Genomic DNA, 25786 nt, shown 5'->3' on the forward strand with positions numbered 1-25786 from the left:
CACCTTGTATCTCTCATTTATTAAGGCACAGGTGTGGAGACACAAGCACTCCATCTTTGTTAACAGTCCACTTCTTTGTGATGAGCCCCCCCCCCCTTGGGGAAAATTAAATATCCTTGTTGACTGCAGTTCAGATCGAAAACCCTATTAAAAAAACGGCAACAGACTTAACTTTTAAAATTGAACCATTCATCGCTGGACTTCCTCTTGCTTTCGGAGTCAGATCACTCCAAATCTTTACCGTTCTCATGCAAGAATCAAAGGGGAAAGTGTCTTGCATTTCAGAAGATAAACTGCAGAAGCCCCTCTACGGAGGAGGCAGGACTTCCGAGGGTCCACCTGCTGCTAGAAAATATGTACAAAGGCCGTTGGGTGTCCTTTCGAGGAAGGACCAGGGAGGGACTCTTGCATCAGCGCATTGAAGTGGGACGGATGTGGCGGGAAGGGCGAGAGGAAGAGCTCTCCGCCTTAGCAGCAGTCCTGGATGGGGCTACTGTGGGTAACGCTCCACAATCATAGCGTGGCCCTGCAGGCAGAAGAGGAACAGGAAAGGGTTTATTCATTAAGAGGAACAAACCTCTCCCTTCCCACAGAGAGGCAGGAAGGAGGAAGGGGTTGGGATTTCTGGGAAAGGAGGACAGCAAAGGCTGCTATTTAGCAAGACCCGGCAAGGGCTGAGATTGTGCCGACGGAAAGGCAGGCAGGCGGCAGTCCCACTGGGAGGGCGTGGTGGTGCTCCTTCAGCTTACCTGTCCTCCAGCGGCACATGCGGCCACTAGGCCATACTGTCCTCCTTCCTTCTTCAACCTGTTGACAGCAGCCATGACCAAGCGGCAGCCAGTGGCCCCAAAGGGGTGTCCCAGGGACAGGGACCCGCCCCAGTTGTTGAACTTCTCCAGAGGGGGAGTGCCGACCTGCAAGGAGAAGGCGAGAGAAAGTAGGGCCCTGAGTGCGAGTTACCAAACCCACCACCAACGCGGGGGAAGGATCAGCTCCTGGCGGAAGATCAAGGGGGCAGGGTCCTTCCAGGTCGGCCACATCAGGACCTCCAAAGGAGCAAACGCTCCCAGATCTGGCAAGCCGTGGGCAGTGGGAAGGGAAAGCCCTGGCCTTGAAAACTGGGTATTGAGTTCAGGGGTTCCCAAACTGTGGTCCTCAGGCCACCAGTGGCCTCCCAGCTTCATTCAGCTGGTGCATGGGGTGCCGGTAAGCACATGTTCAATTTGAGTTCCATAGAATTCACTGTGTAATACAATAAAATACAATGAAATAAATAAAAGAAGCAATAAAACTACATTAAAAATCACACAGCTTCAAGCACAGTGCATTACAGTTGCTACAACAGCCGGAAGTCGTCCTCAAGAGATTTAGATGTGTTCATGGAGGCAGCAATGTGTGTGAATCCCAGTTGCTGGAAACTACAGAAGGGGAGAGTTCTTCTTGTGCTCGAATCCTGCTTGCAGGCTATAAAGGAGGAGGGGACACACACACACTCACAGCGAAACTGCCAACATCGGCCCCTTACCTTAGACTTCCTGCCCATGTAGTTCTGGGCAAACCAATCCGAATCCATCGCTTTCAAATTAGCTAGAATCTGCCCCTAGGAGGGAAAAGGGAGAGGAAGGATGATGCTCTGGGGCAGCAAACAGCAAAAACAGATAAGAGTCCTAGAAATATAGGCTCGGAAAGAATCCCCCAAGGGCCATCTAGTCCAACCCCCTGCAAGGCAGGAATCCCTGTCACGCAACCTCTTTAAAAGCCTCAAAGGAAGGAGGGTCCACCATTGGAGACCACTGGTTCAGGTCCCACCCTTTGAATCAGGAGACCACAAGCTTGATCCACCCTGTATGCGGCAGCCCTTCAGATGTTTGAAGACGGCTGTCCTATCGCCTCTCTGCCTCCCCTCTCCAGAAATACTCACTGCAAAGGCCTCGTGGAATTCAAACACATCAATGTCTGCCATTGTTAAGCCGGCCCTTTCCAGGACTTTGGGCGTCGCATAGGTTGGCCTGGGAGGAGAGCAAAACAGAGATTGGCATTCAGAATGGGCTGTGTGTGCAGAGAGAGCTGCCCGCCTGGGGAGGAGGGTTGCAGGGGCTGGCTCTGGGGGCAGCTGCCCGTCTTGCTAGCCCCCAGGAAGCCCCTCCGTGTTGAATTTGCACCCCATTCTCTGCTAAGATGCTCAGGGCTATTTTTAGTTGTTTAAGGCCTACAAGGCACTAGGTTTGCAATACTGAGATGGGGGTGGGTGGGCAGGAGGAATCGTGACACCCCAACCAGAACCACACCTAAGTGCAATAAGGTTTTATGCAGTTCCTCTGAGCTGCCAGGACTCAGGCTTGCCCCCCTCCCTCAAGGCCTCTGCAAGGCTCAGATCCAAAATCCAGCCACCCAAACTGGGGCGCGGGTGTTGTTGGCAAACTGGTATTTCTTGCCACACATCAGCATTTACCTGTTCTAACTTGGCCGCCTCCCCTGAATGACTCTGGGATGGGGCTGATGTCAACCCCACGGGTCCTACCCCACGCAGAGAGCAGAAGGGGCTCACCATGCATGCCCAAGAGTCCAAGAGATGAGTGTCCCCTGCTACTTGCAGGGCCTGCAAACTGCCCAGCCCCAATCGCCCCAGGAATATCGGAACTGCCCACTGAGGGCCAGTGTGGCCTAGTGGTTAGAGTGCTGGACTAGGAGCTGGGAGGCCGGGGTTCAAATCCGCACTCAGCCATGAAGCTCACAGGGTGACCTGGGTCCAGTCGCTGCCTTCTCTCAGCCTAACCTGCCTCACAGGGTTGTTGTGGTGCATTAAATGAGGAAGGGGAGAACCATGCAAACCAGGAAAGGATGTAGCCAGGAGGCTTTGGGAGAGGGCAGAACTGAGAGGAACAACCATTTGCAACGTACCCAAGCAGGAGCTGGTCCTTTGGGTCCTGGGAGACGTACACAAAATCCCTGAGGGAGAAAAGCAAGTAAGTTGGGGGTTCTTGGAGGGAGGAGACAGCAGAGGGAAAGGCCTGCCACAATTTCAAAAGGGATGGCGTGGAAAAGCAGAAGGTGGGTGCCCGCGTACCTGAGGTAGGCCTTTGGTTTGTACCCCAGTGCTAAAGCCTTCTCTTCGGACATCACCAGCACCGCCGAGGCCCCGTCGGTCTGGGAAAAGGAGCCAAGAATATTCCGTCAGCCGAGAGCAGGTACCCCACCCCAACCCCCCACAATCTGCCTGTGTCTCTATTCAGCTGCACTACAAATGAATTGTAGAGTTGGAAGCGACCCCTAAGGGTCACCCAACCCAACCCCCTGCAATGCAGCAATCACAATCGGGAGAAGGGTGTTGCTTTTTAGTGAGTTTCAATCTCGGGAATTCAAAAGGGGGGCTTAAAACTCACTGTCATTCTATGACATGCCGAGATCAAAGCTTCCTTCTCAAAGAGGCAGCCAGTCAGCCTGCATCTGTAGCCCTCTGGCTTGTGGTGCCAAGGAAGGGGAGAGACAGCTGTTTATTTATTTGGTGGGGGGCATTGATACATAGGGCCTAATGCAGGAAGGGTTGGGGGGGGAGAGAAAGCCGAGGTGGTCTTCCTGCTGTTGTTGGGCCATAACTCCCATCCCCAATGACGTAGGCCATCCCGGCCGGGCCTGATTAGAGATTATGCTCCATTCACGTTCAATGCCAAGCAACAGGCTGGCAGCAGGCAAGTGAGTGCCAGGCACTGGCAGCCTCTCCTCCCATCCCCCTGCCCCCCTGGGGACAGGCCAAAAGAGAGACGCTGTATGTCTGCACAGAGCCAGTTGTAGTTTGCTGGCAAACCAGAAGCCAGCGCTCTCTCTCTCTCTCCAAAGTCAAATTCTTTTACCTCTTTTAGCCCAATCTATCTATCTATTTTAAATCATATACATATTAATACAGATCAGCTAAATATTGGGCCACAGAGCGCTCCAAGGATGCAAGAAGAGCCTTTAGCTGGATCAGGCCCATGGGGCCCCATCCTGTCCAGCATCCTGTTCACAGAGGAGCTGACCAGATGCCTGGGGGAAACCTGCAGGCAGGATTCGAACACAAGACAGCTGCTCTTGCCTCCTGAGGTTTCTGGGTATTCAGAAGCATTGCTGCCTCCAACTCGGGCCGATGATTCCCGCGATTCTAGCACAGCTGGAAATCCCTTGTTCTAATGTCGCTGCGTGTGGTGCCTTACCAGGAAAGACGAGTTGGCGGCTGTGACCGTCCCGTAAGGCTTGACAAACGCAGCATTCAGCCTCCCCATCTGCTCCATCGTTGACGGGCGGACTCCGTTGTCCCGCACAACCGTTTCCCTGCCTGACAAAGCAGAACCAAGGATTTTTAGAGCCCTGCAGCGTCCCGAGATTTGGCTAGCTATTTTCAAACCTGTATATAAACTTCAGTCTTCCTCATTTCTGTGGTGCCCAAGGATACCCTCTCCTCACCAACCTCTCCCATACCTACAGGCCCTCTCTTCCCTATCCCCACCCTACCCCCCCCACCCCTTTTGCTCCTAGAAGCCCTTCCTTTCGCTAGGACTTTCTGCCGCTGCCTGGGGTCACAGCAGCCAAAGGGGTACACCCAGATTCAGGATCAAAGTCGGCCAAATGATAGAAGCCCCCCCTTCTGTGACAACCAAGCACCCTAGCCAATCACTGCCAGAGATGTCAACCCCATCACTGAAAACCTCTTGGCTCGTTGCTCTATGTAGCCCAGATGCCACTGCAAAGGGTAACACTTTGATTTAAAGCAAATAAACCCAAATTTCTTTAAGAAGGTAGCAGGAAGGGAGGGGGAAAAGGGAAGCTTCTGTCCGGGGACGAGGGTATTTGGCTTGTGACACTGAGAAACAAGCTGGCGCCCAAAAGCTTTCACCAAAGGCTGCTAGCTAGTTTGTGGTCTGCTGAACTGACTTGCTGCAACCTTTCCAGGAGAAAACATCCTGTGGTTTTGCTTATATGACCTCATCAGGTTAAAACACAAAATTTAAAAAGAACTTTTAAACGGAAAAAAAAATGGGGACTCAAGCTACCCATGTGATGGTAGCTTTTGAACAAGTTAATGCTAGACATTGGTGTGCTGCTTGAGATTCAGCTGTATCGACTTCAAGACTGCGATTTTATGTTGCAGCGACTCACAAGGAGATGAATGAAAGCTGCCCATTGATTCACATCAGAGAATTGGATGTACTCTGGTGACAGCCAGTGTGGCCTAGTGGTTAGTGTCAGCCCAGGGCAAGGGAGAACAGGGTTCAAATCTCATGAAGCTCCCTGGATGGCCTTGGAAGCCGGTCCTTGCCTCTCTGCCTAACCTACCTCGCAGGGTTGCTGTGGGGATGAAATAGGGAAGAGAACTTTGCATGCCACCTTGAGCTCCTTGGAGAAAAAGGTGGGGTGCACATGCAATAAATAAATGTAATGCTTCGCTGCATCACAACACCCACCACGTCAAAACGTCCGTGGCTCTTTGAGCAGGTTTGCCCGGGGGGGGGGGGCTGCTCTTGCTGTGGTTCTTAAACACCCCTGCCTGGGGGGGGGGGGAAGAGAATGGCAAAAGTGCTTCTTCTTCCCATTTGGGTGCAGCTGTGCAAGGGAGGGATATTTAAGATTCAGGTCTTAAGAGAACCTAGAGAACCAAAGAAGGGTGAAGAGGAAGGGAGGGAAGTCTCCAGCACAGTGGCTCCCATGGTGGGTGGTGTCACACACGCACCGGGGGGGGGGGGGGGTTTCCTAAGGGACACCAAGAGTCAAGGGGTTGGCAGGGGGCGCTGAAGGTGCAAATGACTCTCAGGCTCTGAAAGGCTGGTATCACTAGATCAAGTCCATCAATTTTGTTGAATTAATCAAACTAAATAGTGTTAATTGGGTTTCAAATAAATTATGCAATTCATTGTTATTGTTTTGAATTTTACTGTGTTATCTTCCTTCGTGGGCCATGCAAACCACAATTCTTACTAATGGTTTTTATAGGGTAGGGGGCACCGGGGATGAGTCTATGGAACCAAGGGGGCAGTGCCCCCCCCAAAGTTTGGGAAACACTGCTCTAGCGACTGGGTGTGGGTGGAAGGGAACTGGGTTTCTCCCTCCTGCAGGAGATACTCTTCCCCCCCCTCCCCGTCTGCAAGTTCCCAAGCAACACCCCATGCATTGCCCACGGACGGGTTCCTCCCAACAGGACCCCCCCCCCACCATGGTACCTGGCACTTTGAAGGACACAACGTCAATGAGGAGCCCTTCGTCCTGGGCCTTCTTGGCCAGGCTGTGGGAGCGCACGGCATACTCATCCTGCTCCACGCGTGAGATGGCAAAGGCGGCTGCCAGGCGGTCTGCCGAGTGGCCCATCGTCTCGCTGGTGGAGAACTCGGCCACGGCGGGGAGCTGGGGGGAGCCAGAGAGGGCTTGCTGAAAATTGGTCCTAGGAAGGCGCCCGGTACCAAATCAAGGCGCCCGGTACCTTGCTCCGTATTGTGTCCACTGACTGGCAGCAGTGGCTCTCCAGGGTTTGGAACGGGGGTCTCTCCCAGCCCCACCTGGAGATGCCACCGGGGACTGACCTTTTGGGACCTTTTGCTTGCAAAGCAGATGCTCTACCCCTGAGCTACATGCAGACTGCGCCAACACAAATAATCATAAATAAATAAGAATAATAATGTGCACCCCACCACCGAGACCATTCCATTGTAACTAGGCAACCTTCCAAAATTTCAACACCTCTTGCAATGGTTTGACCCCTTTCCATTGTAACAGTGCAAATTCTACAAACATCTTCCATATCTTCTCAAAATCATTTCTCCCACATATTCCCCATCTTACCTTAATGGCACATGTTCATTTATCGTTAATAGCTATACCCCACACCTCTTTATACCATTCTTCCATTTTATATTCTGCTTGCCCCTTCCACTTCCTAGCTATAATAATTCATGCAGCTGTCAATAAATTTGCAAGCAAGTCCTTCCTAGCCTGTGAACCTTCCACCCCATCGGAAATTGATAATAATGCCACCTCTGGACTTTTGGTCAGCTTTAACCCAGTGATTTATGTTATCTCCTTAAACACCCTTTGCCATTTATTTATTTGTTAACATATTCACACCCCCACCACATGTATAGATAATTCCATTTCCTGGGATCCCCTCCAACATAACACCAAATATTCCTTGTTTATTTGATTTAACCTGACTGGTGTTAAATACTGTCTCCAAACTAATTTATAATAATTCTCTTTTATTCTTATAGACAACATTTTCAATGTACGTTTCTTCCATATTTCCCCCCAGCCCTGTTGTCTAACTGCCCCTAAATGGCCTCGGTCCAGTATACCTGAAGGAGCGTCTCCACCCCCATCGTTCTGCCCGGACACTGAGGTCCAGCACCGAGGGCCTTCTGACGGTTCCCTCGTTGCGAGAAGCCAAGTTGCAGGGAACCAGGCAGAGGGCCTTCTCGGTAGTGGCGCCTGTCCTGTGGAACGCCCTCCCATCAGATGTCAAAGAGAAAAACAACTACCAGACTTTTAGAAGACATCTGAAGGCAGCCCTGTTCAGGGAGGCTTTTAATGTTTAATAGATTATTGTGTTTTATTTTTCTGTTGGAAGCCGCCCAGAGTGGCTGGGGAAACCCAGCCAGATGGGCGGGTTATAAATAATAAATTTATTATTATTATTATTATTATTATTATTATTATTATTATTAATTATTATCATCATCTCCTTTTCCCACAAACACCTGCAGTTTTAACATTCCTAGCACTTCCAGCCAGCTTCTCCAGCTCTGGCAATCTCTCCTTCTGGACCCTACATGAGCTCATCCTTTTGCTTCCTTCACCAACACAACACACTGCAGTGTTTTCTGCCACCCACAAATGGACAGCCTTGGTCTTGTCTCTCCTCCTCCCCTTTCCCCAAGCACAGCTCTCTGCTCACTGGCAGCTGCTTCTTTCCCTACAGCCCAAGATTCTGCGCCCTCCCCAACAGCAGTTCTCATGGTGTTTGGGGACGGGCAAGGGGAACTTCTTCAACCCCTAAGAAAAGAACCTATGAAGAGCCTGCTGGATCAGGCCAATGGCCCATCTAGTCCAGCATCCTGTTCTCACAGTGGCCAACCAGGCCAGTGGCCCTAAACAGCCTCGACCCAGTATACCTAGAGCGTCTCGACCCCCATCGTTCTGCCCAGACACGGAGGCCCAGCTCCGAGGAACTTCTGGCGGTTCCCTCCCTCCAAGAAGCGAAGCCACAGGGAACCAGACAGAGGGCCTTCTTGGTGGTGGTGCCCGCCTTGTGGAACGCCCTCCCATCAAATGTCAAGGAAATAAACAACTATTTGACTTTTAGAAGACATCTGAAGGCAGCCCTGTTAAGGAAGGTTCGTAACTCTCCTCTCCTGTGGTTTCCAGGAACTGGTATTCAGAAGCATCACTTCAAGAAAGAAGATTCCACCTAAACATTAGGAAGAACTTCCTGACAGTAAGAGCTGTTCGGCAGTGGAATTTGCTCCCAAGGAGTGTGGTGGAGTCTCCTTCTTTGGAGGTCTTTAAGCAGAGGCTTGATAGGCATATGTCAAGAATGCTTTGATGGTGTTTCCGGCTTGGCAGGGGGTTGGACTGGATGGCCCTTGTGGTCTCTTCCAACTCTATGATTCTATGATTCTATGAAAGCCCTCTCCTCTATGAATGTATAACCCTCTTTTAAAGGCAAGTTGGTGGCCATCACTGCCCCCTGTGGAAGTGAGTTCCATGGTTCAACTATATGCACTCCTGGGAAGGAGGACTTGGTCTGTCCTGAATTTTCCAACATTCAGCTTCTTGGTTTCCTTGAGTGCTGGGAACTGAACACCAGACTAACGGTTGTTTTAGGAGCTGAAGACGTGAAGAACAGAGGACACAGACACTCAACTGTCCCACCCCACGAGCCACCAGCCGGCCTGATGTCACTTGGTTTGTCCTCTTTTTGTCCTCACCGAACAAGCAGGAGGAGAGAGAAAGGGGGTTAGCCTTGTTCATTGTGTTTACCTCTGGAGCAAAGTAATCGGGACGGATCCTGGCGATCAGGGACAGCCTCTGGCCCAAGCTTTTTGCCCTCGAGAATCCAAACAACGTCTTCCTCATTTTCCGGCTGTGTCTGATGGGGATGTCGGACATCAGCTCAACGCCACCAGCCACCACCACATCCATCTGGCCAGATGCAATGAGACCGATTCCTGCAGAGATTGGGAGGAAGGAGGCGTCACCGAGGAGTCACACTTCGCAGAAGAGAAAAGGCAGCATCGCCTCCTGCGTGAGAAATGCCCTCCTGCCCCTGCCCTTATGTTCCTGCCCAGGGGGAGCTCCCACTTGCCAAGGAATGGCCAGGCACTCCCTTTAAGCTCCCGAGGGTCCTTTGCACCCACATCTTTACCTGCCCTGTGCGATATCAGCAGGGCAGCAGGTGGCCGTGGTCTGGGGGAAATGGCCTCAGGGCCTCTTTACGCAGACTCCAGCCCAGTCCGTCTAGAGCGTTTATTTACAGAACAGTTATCAGTCTTCCAGATTCAGAACACCAATTTGCCAATTCTTACTTGAAATCTTTGCTCAGCACCTACCATTTCCATCCCTTTTTACTGAGCGCAGTGTCTAATGCAACTGCGAAAATTTCTTCCCCTAGTTGCTCCCATTGTAAGTGGAGGGGGGGGGTGTTTCTATGGGCTGTTTCGAACCTTCTTCCTTCCATGCTCACCCTCCTTGGTCTACTTCCTGCTTTGTCTCGGTTACATCCCACCCATTTGATGTCTTAAGTGGCACAGCGGCAAGAACCTGCCATAGGACCAGGCACAGTGGTCCCCAAACATTGTCGGACTGCTGCCCCCTTGGTTCCACAAACTCACCCCAGTGCTCCCTACCCTACCCTATGAAAAGCATGATTCAGAACTCCGCTCTGCACAACCTGCTGATGAAGATGAGAACACAATAAAATTCATAACATTAACAATCCATTGCACAATTACTCAAAATCCAATGAAAACTATGTAGTTTAATTGATTCAACAAAATGGAAGACCTTGATCCAGTGAAACCCGCCATTACCAACAGCTGGCCATCTTGTGATGAATCAGAATTGTAAATACAAAAGTGACCAAAGGGAAATCAAATTGAAAGCGATAAGAAGAGTAAAACAAAGCAAGGAAGCTGTTCCGCTCTGGGCTCCAGCCTGGTCAGTTGTAAATAAGAGATCAAGGCGCTAAGAGGGGCCCACTCCAGTGCCCCCCTGCCCCCCGCTTGCCTCTTAGCCTTCCCCTAGGTAATCCCACTGACCCCCAGGAGGTGGTACCACCCACCTGGGAACCACTGACCAGGCACATGTCCAGTCATCAATCCACAAGAAGAAACAGTGCTGCTTACCAGAGAGCAGCATTTTTGGCTTTTGCCAAAATGTGTTCAAACATTAACAGTTTTTAAAAAATAAATAAATAAAGAAAAACAGGTGCTTTTTGAAAGAGGAGGCTGTTGTTTCAGTACAGAGCGGAGAGCAATGAACTCCCACTTAGGAGATCCAGGGCAAGGCCTTGCTTCCTGCTGGAGAAGCATCCTACAGGTCCTTTGCAACTCTAAAGCCAATTGCTGCATGCCCCTTTCTTCTTTAACCATGCCCCCCCCCCCGGCAACATTGGTACCTGTTGTTAGCGCCTGGTTTGAAGAGATGCATGCCATGGTGACCGTGTGGGAAGGTGTTTTGTCAGAGAAGCCAGCTCCCAGGGCAGCCTACAGAGAGGAACACAATGCAGAAAGCTTAGCAAACAGAGTGCTGAGAAAGAGCTTGTCTTTACAACACTTCCTGCCGTGGGAAGCAGGCTGTGACTTGTGTATCAGTTGACTTTGCAGCTAGACTGGGGACTGGGAGCGGCCGCCGAGAGCATATAACAATGGTCCTGAAAGACCTACATTGGCTCCCAGTACGTTTCCGAGGACAATTCAAAGTGTTGGTGCTGACCTTTAAAGCCCTAAACGGCCTTGGTCCAGTATCCCTGAGGGAGCATCTCCACCTCCATCGTTCTGCCCAGATACTGAAGTCCAGCGCCAAGGGCTTTCTGGCGGTTCCCTCATTGCAAGAAGCCAAGTTACAGGGAACCAGGCAGAGGGCCTTCTTGGTAGTGGCACCCGCCCTGTGGAACGCCCTCCCATCAGATGTCAAAGAGATAAACAACTACAGTATCTGACTTTTAGAAGACATCTGAAGGCAGCCCTCTTTAGGGAAGTTTTTAATGTATGACATTTTAATGTATTTTAATCTTGGTTGAAAGCCGCCCAGAGTGGCTGGGGAGGCCCAGCCGGATGGGTGGGGTACAAATAATAAATCATTACTTATTATTATTATTTATTTATTATTATTATTATTATTATTAAATCTTGTGAGGGGCAGCTGGGTCTTGCCAAAGGCCACTTGACATATTATGTGGCTGAGCAGGGAGGCGAATCTGCTCTTTGGGTCCGTACAGACAACCACTTGCTAGCACAAGAAGCCTGCAGAAATTATTATTGTGTTGCTATTCAAAAGCAGTGCAGTGGCCGATGAAACCATTTGGCCCCATAGCACACATTCTGGAGCCTCTGCTTGTTCACTGGGAGCACTCACCTAATTGCGCTTTAAGATTTAAGCATTTCAGAAGAGACTACTATTGGTCTGAGGGTGAAGACAAAATATCCGTAAAATGTGACAAGTTATATACATTGAGAGCCAGTGGTGCAGGACTAGGGCCTGGGAGACCAGGATTGAAATCCTTGCTTGGACACTGGGTGACCCTTTGGAGCCAGACACTGCCTCCCAGCCTAACCTACCTCACAGGGTTGTTGTGGGGATTGAATGAGGAGGGAGAGAACCATGTATGCCGCTTTGAGCTCCATGGAGAACAAGGCAGGGTATAAATGCAATAAAATGAATAAAATAACATGTAATTGCCACTCTAGCTCCTTCGAGAGGAAGGGCGGGGTATAAAGCAGGCATCCCCAAACTTCGGCCCTCCAGATGTTTTGGACTACAATTCCCATCCTCCCTGACCACTGGTCCTGTTAGCTATGGGGTCATGGGGGTTGTAGGCCAAAAATCTGGAGGGCCGCAGTTTGGGGATGCCTGGTATGAAGCAAATAAATAAATCCTATTTTTACTCCATACATTTAAAATCAAGCTGACAGAAGGGGAAACTCTACATTTGTCAGGAGGAAAATATTAAGATTGACTGCATCAAGTTGATGGACAATGCCAAAAATGGCAAAAATGACCGGAAGAATCAGAAATCAGGAAGACCAAAACTTTAATAAGGAATGGGGAAAAATTATAATTTATCTTAAAAACAATTGTAAAGAGTTAAAGCTGTTAGGACTGGAATAACACTTGTAGTTTAATGGTGAATTTTGGACATAATGGAGAGGTAATAGATTTGAATTATTATACAAGATGCAGAGGAAATGATTAATAATAGGACCCACAAAGGGGAGGAGCGAAGTCCAAGAGATTCCTTGGAATCTTGTTTTTATGTTGCATGTTGGATATGTGAGTGTAAAACTCTGATTTGAAAACCAAATAAACAAATTTACAAAAATAAAAAAAGATTGCACCACCAATGCTTGCATTTATCTTGAAAAAGAAGTTGCATAAATGGTTAATAGGTCATGGCGCTCAGCCTAATGACAATTATGACCAGGCTCCCCTTAAGGCAGGCACCCCCAAACTGCGGCCCTCCAGATGTTTTGGCCTACAACTCCCATGATCCCTAGCTAACAGGACCAGTGGTCGGGGAAGATGGGAATTGTAGCCCAAAATATCTGGAGGGCTGCAGTTTGGGGATGCCTGCCTTAAGGAGTCTCAAAGCGGCTAACATTCTCCTTTCCATTCCTCCCCCACAACAAACACTCTGTGAGGTGAGTGAGGTTAAGAGACTTCAGTGAAGTGTGACTAGCCCAAGCTCACCCAGCAGCTGCATGTGGAGGAGCGGGGAATCGAACCCGGTTCACCAGATTATGAGTCCACCACTCTTAACCACTACACCACACTGGCTGGTGTAGTGGGAAACTGTTGCTAGCCAGAGTCCGCAGAGCAGACCTAGGCTAGGTGAGCCACTGGCCTGGCTGAGGATTTCCAGGGGGCTGGACTGGATGACCCTTTGGCTCCCTTCCAACACTACAATTCCGTGATGCTACGGGATAAGGCAGCCCCATGACACAGCAGGAAAACACCTGAGTCATGGAGGCTTGGATACACATTGCCACCGAATGCTGCTCCTGAGATACAGCCAAGTGGGTGAAAGTTCAGGACAGAGCTGGAAGTTAAAATTAAAAACAAGGGCTGGGCTGAGCAGCCCGTGAGATGGGAGCCAGCAGGCTGCGGCAAATGAAGCAGGATCCTGGAGCAGCACTGCCAGGCTGGAGCAGGCAGCTCTACACAGCGTCCGATGGCATTGGGCCTTCCTTGCCAGACAGCCGCACAAGCGGTTGCTTGGCCTTAGAGAGCAGGTGCAGATATTGCAAGACGTTCTGGCCTCGGTCAGAAACCGGGGATCATTTGCGCGCAAAACAAAAGGTCACTGGTGGAGGATTGTCAAGGGTTGCTGATCAATACTGACGATCTCCAAAGTTCACAATCTACACGTACGCAGACAGGCGCGCTGGCAACATCGAATATTTTGTAAAACGAAAGGGGGATCCCAGCTGGCAAGTTCAAAGTCTGCTGATATGGGCTCTCTTTTAGGGGAGGGGTCGTGGCTCCGTGGCAGAGGGTCTGCCTTGCAAGCAGAAGGTCCCAGCCTCTCCAGGTAAGGTGGGGAGAGCCACTGCTGCCTGTCAGTGTAGACAATACTGAGGCAGATGGACCAAGGACTTGTTACTAGGCAGCTTCCTGGGTTCCTAACAAAGGGAATGAACAGGTTGACACCCACCATGATCCGCCCGTTCATAAAACACACAACTGGTATTCAAGCGGCCGCAGAGAGATGTTCTGCTGTGTAGCTTGCCTAGTGCTTCTTTCAATAATCTAACATACCTCTCTAGCTACATTGCTGGTTTTCACCTCCTGGACAACGGTGCCAAACACAATGTAGTCCACAACTTCCTTGGGCACATCAGTCCGGTTCAGCAAGCCTCTGCGGGAAGAAGTCAGAGGGGGAAAAATCAGTGGTAGGCAGGCCAAGCCAAGAGCATTACCCTCTTGGTGGTTATTTCATAGAATCATAGAATCGTAGAGTTGGGACCCCCAAGGGTCATCTAGTACAACCCCCTGCGATGCAGGGTTTCAAATCTTGCTTTGCTTAGAATCATGGAATCATAGAATCAAAAGAGTTGGAAGAGACCACAAGGGCCATCCAGTCCAACCCCCTGCCAAGCAGGAAACACCATCAAAGCATTCTTGACAGATGGCTGTCAAGCCTCCGCTTATAGACCTCCAAAGAAGGAGACTCCACCACACTCCTTGGCAGCAAGTTCCACTGTCGAACAGCTCTTACTGTCAGGAAGTTCTTCCTAATGTTTAGGTGGAATCTTCTTTCTTGTAGCTTGAATCCATTGCTCCATGTCCGCTTCTCTGGAGCAGCAGAAAACAACCTTTCTCCCTCCTCCATATGACATCCTTTTATATATTTGAACATGGCTATCGTATCACCCCTTCACCTTCTCATTTCACATGAGTCGGGTTGCAGCTGGGTTTAGAAGATGAACCTGCTTTAGGGTTGCCATACGCCCAAATTTTCTGGACCTATCCGGCATCTGGGCGGAAATCGGTCAAATGTCTGGGGAAATCTGGACATACGGCTGCCCATGTTGGCAGTGCCGTTTTCCATTAAAAAATATCTCAAAAGGGGCAATTTTATTTTGCGATTTTGCCGAAAAAGCTCAACAACTTTGCACTGTTTGTAATAGGGCAACCCTGTTTGCTCAGCAACAACACAGCAGCAGAGATCCAGGTGCTGTGTACACCCAGATCCACAGCTTTCATAGCAGCCATGTTAGCCCACTAACATATTTGCTTTGTCACTCCAAGTAAATCTAGAGTAACTCCTACATTCAGGGGGGGGGGAACTATCCAATTGTTGTTGTTGTTTTACCCATTAACTCGCTACTTACTTCAGTGTAGCTCTGGCCAAGTCATGTGGCATCAAGTCTGCATACCTGACGATTAGAGAGGAAAGGAAAACATTACGGCCTGAGCAATGCAAGGATTTTGTTTTTAGCTCGGTGCAGGATGAACAGATCAATCAAATCTTTATTACGGTCACAGACCAGCATAAGTAGGGTGGGGTACAATCATTTAAAATCTGCAAAACCATTCTGGAAAGCTAAAGTTATTAAAACAGAAGGCATATATAAAAGACTATAAGAATCTAAAAGAAGCTTAAAGATTCTAAAAGAAGGGTTAGGAACATTAAACAGATGTGGAAGAGCATAAAAGGTTAGTATATAAAAGGCTATGACTATCAATTTACAAAGCACTCTAATATGGGTGTTCATTAAATCTAGTTTGTGGACAGAGAAAAATGAGGTGACCAGCAACCTCTTAACGTTGAATTTTAATCGACAAAATAATATAACCAACCAATAACTAATTATAAGCAATTCTACATTGCTACGAGTGCTGCTTTGGATCATAAGGCTGGTCCATGAAAATATACTGAATTAGCGGGGGATTTTAATGGAGTGGTATTGCCAAAGATGGATAGGACAAATGAAGTAAAGAAGGGAGGAGGGAAATTGCAAAAAAATAATAATAATTCAGATAGTCAAAAATTATGAACTGAAAGATATATGGAGACTTAGAAACCCGATGGAAAGAAAATATTGTTATTATTCAGGAGCAAAGAAATCGGCCTCAAGAACAGATATAATATGGTTATCGACGGGTCTAGTAACATATATTAAAAAATGCGAGATAATGGCAAAATCCTTAACAGATCACAACCCAACTATGATAAGGCTTAAAGAGAATGACAAAAATGCCAAGCGATGGCGTGTGGATGATAGGATATTAGATGATAATTTGTTTGTAAACAAAATGGGAGAGCTAGTAAAGGAATTTTTCCAAATTAATGTATCACATGAGGTGGAATTAACAACAGTTTGGGATGCCAGCAAGGCCTTCATTAGAGGATTGTATATACAACAAAAGAGCAAATATAAAAAAAGAAAAGGCAGAAAAATGAGAGAAAATAAAAAAAGAGATAGAATTAAAAGAGATAGATCCAAAAGATCCAAATTTAATAACACAAATAAAAATATTACAGAATAATTTGAAACAATTAGTGGATGAAGAAATAGAAAATAGGATTAAGTGGGCTAAACAAAGGACATTCAAGCTTGGAAGCAGATCAGGGAAGCTATTGGCATGGCAGCTGAGGAAAAAACAAAGTGAAAGGTTAATCACGTCAATAAAGGAAGGGGAAAGGAGATGGACCAACCCAGATGAAATACAGAAGTGTTTTGTTAAATATTATAGGAAGTTGTATAAAGGGGAAGATATTAATAAAAATAAATTGGAAGAGTATCTGAACAATTTTAAGGGAATTTCCATTAATCCCGAAGAGAGTGAAATATTAAATAAATCAGTTTCGAGGCAAGAAATAGAAGATGCTATAGGCAAACTTAAATTGGGGGAATCACCTGGAACAGATGGCCTTTCTGGGAAACGTTATAAAATATTTAAGAATGAATTGACAGAGGTTTATGAAAAACTAGTAAATGATATTTTAGAAAGAGGGGTAATACCCAGGAAGTGGCAAAATACATATATAACCCTGATACCGAAAGAAAAAGGAAGTACAGGAGAGGTTGGGAATTATAGGCCAATTTCACTATTGAATATCGATTATAAATTATTTGCTGGAATATTGGCTAACAGAATTAAAGAGGTGTTAAACAGAGTTATAAGTCAGGAACAACAAGGCTTCCTACCGAAAAGGAAGATGTATAAGAACCCTATTGAACCTATTTGAATATGCAGATTGGAACCCCAGTAAGAAAATAGCATTCATCTTCCTGGATGCCGAAAAGGCTTTCGATAACCTAGCTTGGGGATTCATGAAAGGAGCATTAAAGAAATTAGGGATAGCAGGCAGATTTATGGAAGGAGTTAATGCAATCTATAGTAAACAATTAGCAAGATTGATCATTAATGGAAGAATAACAGAAGAATTCGAAATATCTAAAGGAACGCGACAGGGGTGTCCGCTATCTCCATTGTTGTTTATATGGTCGTTAGAGTTTCTGATAAGGGACATTAAATATGGTTTAAAGGTATCGCGGTGGGTAAGAGCAATTATAAATTAAGGGCCTTTGCCGACGATATTATAATAATGATGGAGGATCCAATGGAGACATTAATTAAGTTGAAAAAGAAATTAGCAATCTATGGAGAGGTAGCGGGATTTAAAATTCATAATAAAAAAACTAAAATAATGATTAAACATTCGAGATATGGAGGAAAGATCTCAGCAATTTCATAGAAATATTTGGCAGGGGGGGAAAGAGAGAGTGCAATTCAGAATATTAACTGATATAAAGGAAAGGGGAGGATGCGGGGTCCCTAATCTGAAACTATATCATGCCACAGCACGTCTATGATGGATGAAGGAGTGGTTCCTGTTGGATGACCTGGAGCTGCTCAGATTGGAAGGCTTCAGGAATGTAGAAGGCTGGTACGCTTACCTGCTAAAAGAAAAAAAAGGGGAGTATAATTCATTTTTGGATCATATATTTAAAAAGTCATTGTATATCACATGGGAAGAATTAAAAAAATTATTAGAACCCAAAGTGCCATGGTGGATTTCACCTTTAGAAATGACAGCAATGAATAATGAACCTAAGGGAGGGAGATGGTTAACATATAAAGAGTTGACTGTGAGAATTAATGATCAATATGTATTGAAATCATATCAACAGATTGAACAATATTGTCAAAGTTGGCTGCATTATCTCCAAGTACAGAGTATTTTCAAAAAACATAAGATGATAGGATTATTGGAAAAGAAGACTAAATTGCAAGAATTGCTAATTGAGAATTCCACGAAACCATTGGCTAAAATTTATAAATTTTTACTGGAGTGGGAAATGAAGGATGAGGAAGTTAAACATGCAATGATAAAATGGGCACAGGATATTGGAAGGGTAATATACAGCAACCAATGGGAGAAATTATGGAGGGAGGATATAAATTTTACGGCCTGTATGGGTATAAGAGAAAATATGTGGAAATTGGTATATAGGTGGCATCTAACGCCAGCAAAATTAGCAAAAATATATAAAAATGATCAGGATACAGTGGTAACTCGGTTTATGAACACAATTGGTTCCGGAAGTCTGTTAATAAACTGAAGCAAACTTTCCCATTGAAAGTAATGGAAAGTGAATGAATCCGTTCCAGATGGGTCTGCGGCGTTCGTAAACCGAAAATTTGTAAACCGAGGTGTTCATAAATTGAGGTTCCACTGTAAATGTTGGAAATGTAGAGAGAAAGTAGGGGACTATTTTCATTGCTGGTGGACTTGCAAGAAGATTAGTATATTTTGGACAGAGGTATATGATAAAATGAAAAAGATGTTAAAATGTACATTTGGGGAAAAACCAGAAATTTTATTATTAAGTTTAATTCTGGAAAGCATGCCGAGTGATAGAAGGAACATCCTCTTATATGAGTGTGCAGCGGCCAGAATGTTGGTAGCCCAGAATTGAAAAGGAGATAAAGTTCCATCTATACAGGAATGGTATATTAAATTGGCGGAATATATGAATTTAGCAAAGGTGACGGCAATAATTAGTAATAATAATAATAATAATAATTTATTATTTATACCCCGCCCATCTGGCCGGGGAGAGTCCCCAAACAAAAAATTAAAGCAGAGTGGAGTTATGTGGAGGAATACTTTTATAATGAAGGTATAAGTTCGAAGTGGGTGATTTGTTTTGATTAAAATGCACAAGTTGATAGAGTAATTAATTAATTAATATAAGGAAAATAAGATATGGTATAGGATTCAATTGATAAGGGAGAAGCCTGGTAGAAATTTCATGTGAGAAGGGAACTGATGTTAAAATGTTTGGAAGTTAATTTTTTAATCTGTATTTTTGTTGTTGTTCTCCCCCCCCTTCTTTCTTTCTTTCTTTCTTTCTTTCTTTCTTTCTTTCTTTCTTTCTTTCTTTCTTTCTTTCTTTCTTTCTTTCTCCACTTTTCTTTTTTCTTTTTTTCCCCTTTTTGTATATAATTGGCGGAATTTGTATTGATTTGATTATGTTATGCTTTGTTGTGTTGTGTTGATCTGTGCGGATTTGTCATTTTTTAATAAGAAATAAAGATAATTTTAAAAAATTTTAAAAAATTAAAAAATTAAATTTTAAAAATTTTAAAAAATTTTAAAAAATTAAAAAGAAAAAAAGAAAAAGAAAGAAAATATACTGAATTACTTAATGGAAGAAAAGTCCACTGCAAAAGTGGACATTGCCTGGTAAATCTTGGCAACGCCCCATAACTTTTCAGCCACTCACTGCTCTACAGATGGGCACAGGACAATGGCAGCTGTCTCCTCGAGTCACTTATTTACATGCCAGGATAGTGAGAGCATCATCTGCAGTTAACTTTAAGTTGATTTTGATTAACAGTAAGTTGCACAGGCATTTTCTCCATCAACACCAGGTTCCCCCAGACTTTACAAGGAAGCATTTAATACTTACGAGGTTCCTGCCAGCAGAAATGGAATACGAACCCCATCCACCACCACAATATTCTTCACCCCATTTTTAGCCAAGGTTTTTTTAGTCTTGGGCTGAGCTGCGGAAAGAGAACGATAAATGGCTACTGATAGAGACAGTGCAGATCAAGAGCAACGTTTCTGTTATTAAAAGGCAAGCAAGAATGCATGGATCTTTGAGCGAGAGCCCTTTTTGAGTTTAAGCCAGAAGGGGGAACTCTGGGCACTTCGGATACTGCTGGCGTCTAGTTCCCATCATCCCTGACCATTGGCCGTGCCAGCTGGGGCTGATGGAAGACCTGGAGGGCCCCTAGTTCTCCATCCCTGGTTCAAATAAAACCTGAGTTTAATTCCCCATCACAGTCACCATTCGGTCTGAGAAGCATTCAAGGGTTTGTGTTCAGCTATGCCCAATCTATTGGCAAAACATACTCCTGAAACAACACACACAAAGCTTCATGAACGCCGAAAAGTGCTAATACCTACTCCCAAATGTTAAAAAGTTGAAGGACCTCAGTATAAAGAAAGAAAGAACTTTTATGGACACGTTTGCTAACTTAACAATAAATGGCCTATTAGATATTAGGGCAATCTTGAAATTTGTCTAGAAACTCATTATTAATGACAAATAGCACACAGAGAGTTGCAACTAGATTCCTAACAGTTTTGTAAGAATGTAAAAGGCAAAACAAGACTATTGCTGGATCTAGAAAGGATTTCTCTGCTCTCAGTTTGTTGCTGTTGTTTTTAGAAGACAAATCAGAATAAACTGAGAGCTGCAATGCTTAACACACTTACTTGAAATCAACCAGTGGGATTTATTTCCAAGTTTGACCGGGGATCTGTATGATCCTAAGCCTCCAACACACTCCCAAGCTACTGTAGTTGCAAGACTACACGAGCCCTGGAGTTGATGTAGTTTATTCCCCAGCCACTGCTTGCCATCTGTGGGTGGGAATTAAAAAACAAACCCCCCAGACCACAGCAGGAAAAAAAGAAAATGTCACTTCTTCCCACCTTCTGCTCTGGCCAGCATGAGCTGGCAGGGCTTACGAAGGACAATTTCTCCAACAGAGCATGTTCTCCACCCCACCTCCACCTTAGGATTGCTCTACTGGTGATGTTATTAGTTTACCTGCTGTCTGTAACTGGGGCGAACAGCTGAGGGATCTTACAGCTGGAAGAAAAGCAGAACAAAATTCAAGTGTAAGAACAAAGCAACAGCACCAGAGATTATCTCAATTACCAAAGCTCAAAGAGACTCTAAGGAACAGCGGCAGGAATATCACGCCGCAGCTTTTCTCGGGAGTCAATTTGGATTACAGTGCTTTCGAGTTCAGATCACTTCCAAATGTGCAACTGGCCTATTGTGCAATTGATTGTCCTGGTTTACAGATAAAGCAATCTGGCAGAGATGTTCAGATGATGAGGCATTAAAACAAAAGGAATAATTTAGGCAGGGCAATTGGCATCCTAGTTTAGTTATAGTGCAAGTTTTCTATGACAGCTTGAAATAAACATGAAGTATAAAAACAGAACGACAGATGTAGACACAATTACAAGACGCTGCAAAAGCTTCAAATAAGATAAATGATTCATACTGTCAATGTTACAGTTAGCTACAACCCACTATGACTAATCTTTTAATACATTGGTACCTCGGGTTACAAACGCTTCAGGTTTGTAAAAAAAAGGGGAAAAAAGAACAGAAATCGTGCTCCGGCGGCGCGGCAGCCCCATTAGCTAAAGTGGTGCTTCAGGTTAAGAACAGTTTCAGGTTAAGAATGGACCTCCGGAATGAATTAAGTTCTTAACCAGCGGTACCACTGTATTTGTACAAATTTGGTGCCTAACCAGAAGCAGCTGAACTTACCTAGTCGGGCAGCCCATGATGAGATAGCAGGAAGGGTTCTGGCAGAGCAGGTCAGCATGGATGTCATTTTGGAATCTGAAATGGGGGTGGGGGTGGGGTTTAGACAGCCAGTGATTTATCTTGCTTGGCTTGTTAGCAACATTCATGTTGGTCAGCCAATTCAGCTCACATGCTCGGTCCAGGAAAGTCAAGGTCATCAGTCCCCCCCCACCTGTTTTCCAAAGCCACTGCCAATTCTTCGGACAGATCACTGGACAAGCAGAAACCACAACCTGAGATACAATGATGTGGCTCTTTCTCTACAGTGCAAAGATGCAAAACAGATTAAATGACTGCAGATTTCCGCCAGCATTTTGCAGCAATGTTGCCCAAAGGGCAAAGTAGCCCAACGTCTTTGGTAAATCCCAGTAAACAGAGTTTGCTACAGTTGTCTCTTTGTTTTTATTTGTTTTAAATCTCTGCCTGAACAGGCATTTAGCATGTTTAAGAAATGACAAATGATAGCTTTGCACATCAGGTTAAGACTGTAAAGAGCCTATGTTGTTTAACACTGTGCTCAAACCATTCCAAGACAAGAAATTCAGCTTTATTAAAAGTCAAATGCATCAACAAAAAACCCCATAAGTGTTCGGCTCATAACCATGTTGCTCAACCCGTCCATTTCCCTAATCTTCTTTCATTCCAGGAACCAGACTTGACGTGAGTCAGCAGTGTGATGCAGCAGCTAAAAAAGCCAATGCAATTCTGGGCTGCATCAATAGGAGTATAGCATCTAGATCTAGGGAAGTAATAGTACCACTGTATTCTGCTCTGGTCAGACCTCACCTGGAGTACTGTGTCCAGTTCTGGGCACCACAGTTCAAGAAGGATACTGACAAGCTGGAACGTGTCCAGAAGAGGGCAACCAAAATGGTCAAAGGCCTGGAAACGATGCCTTATGAGGAACGGCTTAGGGAGCTGGGTATGTTTAGCCTGGAGAAGAGAAGGTTAAGGGGTGATATGATAGCCATGTTCAAATATATTAGAGGATGCCGTATACAGGAGGGAGAAAGGTTGTTTTCTGCTGCTCCAGAGAAGCGGACACGGAGCAATGGATTCAAACTACAAGAAAGAAGATTCCACCTAAACATTAGGAAGAACTTCCTGACAGTAAGAGCTGTTCGGCAGTGGAATTTGCTACCAAGGAGTGTGCTGGAGTCTCCTTCTTTAGAGGTCTTTAAGCAGAGGCTTGACAGGCATATGTCAAGAATGCTTTGATGGTGTTTCCTGCTTGGCAGGGGGTTGGACTGGATGGGCCTTGTGGTCTCTTCCAACTCTATGATTCTATGATATTCTTTGCATGTGTAAGGTCCCAGGCTGAATCTGCAACATTTATAGGTAGAACTGGAAAAGACTTGAGACTCTGGAGAGACACTATCAGTCAACAGAGAACTAGATGATCCAGCTATCTTCCTCAGCATAAGGCAGCTTCCTGTGTGCCAGCATAATATTAACAAAATGAACAGCTTCTTCTTGGCCTCCAGCATCTGCCATCAGCACAAAGCCCTCCCTTGCTCTCCATAAGAGCCATAGTATCCATCAAGTTTCAAAACTGGCAAATATACTATCCATAAAGAAAATAGGCAACCAAATAAAATTAAGCTACAACCAAATAAAAATAATCACACACACCACACTACTAGCCCAGGTAGTTTCATAACATGTGAGGCTGGAGCTGTGCGGCGGTTCAGGAGACTGGACTACAAATTACAAAATCCCTGGTCTGAATTTCATGTCCGCCATGAGGCCGTAGTTAAGTAAGCCACTCCCTCTCCCAAGAGTGTAACATGGGGAAAACAACAATTGCCTACCCCACAGGGCTGTTGTAAGTACCCTGTTTCTCCAAAAATAAGACGTAGCCATAAAATAAGCCGTAGCAGGATTTTTAAGCATTCAAGGAATATAAGCCATACCCTGAAAATAAGACATAGTGATAGGCGCAGCAGCAACGCCGGCTGCGGCAGGAGGAAGAGGAGGAGTCCTGCCGGCTCCTGGCCCGGAACCGACTGCTGCTGCAGAGCCGACAAAGCGCCCAGCAGCGCCACGGTGAGCCAGCAGGACCCAGCAGCAGCAGCTGGTTTCTTCACCTATTATCAGTCCCAGTAGTGAAGTGGGTATCTCCCCCCCCCCATGGCTAAACGGTTTTTAATTTCTGTATTGTATATTCTTTCACCACTTTGACACAACACTTTGGACAGGGGACTTGCTAGGCTGTTCACCAGGCTCCAGCAGGACCCTATCCTTGTAGGTTAAACTATTGGGATTGGGACTAAATTACTCCCCCCCCCCAAAAAAAACCCTTGCCATTGCATTTGAATTTCCTTTGTGTTTAATAAGACATCCCCTGAAAATAAGCCATAGTGTGTGTTTTTTGAGGAAAAATAAATATAAGACGGTGTCTTATTTTCGGAGAAACACGGTATGACAATAGGACTGTGAACATTAAGCACTTTGAATGTTCTAAAGAGGCCATGAAGCATTCTGTATTGTAGAATGTCCTTTCCTCATTGTCAAAGTTTGTAATAATAATAATAATCTAATTATTTATACCCTTCCCATCTGGCTGGGGTTCCACTTTTCTCAGCCACTCTGGGTGGATTCCAGCACATAAAAAAACATAACAAAGGATCATACATTAAAAAATAACTGATACAGGGCTGCCTTCAGAAGCGCTTGGAAAGTTATGTATCTCCTTGACATCTGGTGGGAGAGCTTTCCACAGGGCGGGTGCCACTGCTGAGAAGGCCCTCTGCCTGGTTCCCTGTAACCTCACTTATTGCAGGGAGGGAACCACCAGAAGGCCCTTGGAGCTGGACCTCAGTGTCCGGGCTGGACGATGGGCGTGGAGACGCTCCTTCAGGTATACTGAGCCGAGGCCGTTGGCTTTCAAGATCAACACCAACACTTTGAATTGTGCTCGGAAATGTACTGTGAGCCAATGCAGGTCTTTCCGGACCAGTGTATTGGAAGCTTTTAAGGTGCCAGGGCAGGCTTTTGTCAACCAGAATATAAACACTAACAAAAATGGAGGATAAAGGCTATCAAGGCTGCCCCCAGGCCCTGCTTGTGGGCTTCCCATTAGGGAACCTGGCTGGCCACTGCAAGAACAAGAGGCTGGCCAAGATGGGCCCCGGGGTTTGGCCTGATCCAGCTGCAGGGGCTCTTCTTAGGGAAGGCATAGGCAAACTCGGCCCTCCAGATGTTTTGGGACTACAATTCCCATCATCCCATACCACTGGTCCTGTTAGCTGGGGATGATGGGAGTTGTAGCCCCAAAACATCTGGAGGGCCGTGTTTGCCTATATCTCTCTTAGGGCCTTAATTCTGACGACAGGAGTTTTTGTACTGTACCAGAACTGCGCTGACTGAGCTCACTTCCCTTCCCCCACGAAATTCCCCACCCCACTTTCTTCAGCCCAACAATACGGGGTGGTGGCGTCAGTCGTGTTCCTGTCGCCCCTGGTAATCCATCGGGAGCCATAAATCCTCCCCGATCCACTTTATCTCATCCCGCCTTTCCTTCCAAAGGAGCTCCAGGCTCCGAACACGGCTCTTCTCCCCCGCCCAAGTTTCACCTTCACAACTGCCCTGTGAGGGATCCTGGAGCTGTAGAGTCGGAAGGGGGACCCAGGGGTCATCTAGTCCAACCCCCTGCGGTGCAATGCACGGGGCTGAAGCTAAGAGGTGCAGAGGGCGGCTCAATGTCACCACCCAGCGAGCGGACTCGAGGCCTGGCCCCCCTCCCCCCTCCCAAGGCCCTCAATCCATGGCTCTAACCAACGGGTCACACAGCCGCCGCCCACCCCACCCCAAGCCCCGCCCACCGAACCCACTCCCCCGTCAGGACTCGAACCCGGCGCCCCACGGAGCTCGGAGAGCAAAGGAGACAACCGGCGGCCCTTCTCCTCCTCACCTGACGCGCCCGGCAGCTCCTTCGCCCCTCCGACTCTCTCCCTCAGGCGTGGCCACGCCCCCTCCGAGTGCGCCTCAGCCAGGAAAGCCCCCTCCGGCCTCCACGGCCGCTCCCTGGGGTTGCCCACGGCGCCGCCTGACGGCACGCGACGCTTCCCCCAGCGCATTCTGCGGAGGAAAAATCCCGGGAAGAAAGGGCGAAGCGCGCCTTCGTGGGAAGCAAATAATCGCATGGGGAGGAGGGCCGGGGGTGGCCGGGTGGGGGGAGTTTTCGAGCAGGC

At 46.7% G+C, this 25786-nt stretch overlaps 1 protein-coding gene across 7 annotated transcripts; it reads right to left on the minus strand.

The window, feature by feature from the left end:
- HADHB (hydroxyacyl-CoA dehydrogenase trifunctional multienzyme complex subunit beta) lies at positions 1-25550 on the minus strand. 7 transcript variants are annotated; one of them, XM_035110741.3, is made up of 16 exons: positions 25507-25550; positions 21555-21629; positions 20817-20858; positions 19665-19761; positions 15072-15116; positions 13996-14095; positions 10637-10724; positions 9001-9188; positions 6192-6372; positions 4191-4312; positions 3068-3147; positions 2902-2949; positions 1922-2009; positions 1526-1600; positions 750-914; positions 1-526 (listed from the first exon to the last, which is right to left on the minus strand). In XM_035110741.3, the coding sequence occupies exons 2-16, from the start codon at positions 21619-21621 to the stop codon at positions 491-493; spliced, it is 1422 nt and encodes a 473-aa protein (XP_034966632.3). In that variant the 5' UTR covers positions 21622-21629; positions 25507-25550; the 3' UTR covers positions 1-490. The 7 variants fall into 7 exon arrangements, with proteins under 7 accessions (XP_034966632.3, XP_060129199.2, XP_088523135.1 ...); XM_060273216.2 differs by having other exon boundaries at positions 15072-15119; XM_088667009.1 differs by having other exon boundaries at positions 25169-25550.
- Between the last annotated feature and the right edge of the window lie 236 nt (positions 25551-25786).

Source organism: Zootoca vivipara, chromosome 3 (assembly GCF_965207765.1).
Source record: "Zootoca vivipara chromosome 3, rZooViv2.hap1.1, whole genome shotgun sequence".
NCBI classification, from domain to species: Eukaryota; Metazoa; Chordata; class Lepidosauria; order Squamata; family Lacertidae; genus Zootoca; species Zootoca vivipara.

Coding starts and splice junctions, on each gene's coding strand:
- HADHB (XM_088667006.1), bottom strand. CDS start 24,225: ATGATCCTTTGTTATGTTTTTTTATGTGCTGGAATCCACCCAGAGTGG. Junction 6,373..9,000: donor CCGATTACTTTGCTCCAGAG/GTAAACACAATG, acceptor GGCTCCCCCCAG/CTCCCCGCCGTGGCCGAGTT. Junction 2,010..2,901: donor AAGGACCAGCTCCTGCTTGG/GTACGTTGCAAA, acceptor CTCTCCTCCCAG/GCCAACCTATGCGACGCCCA.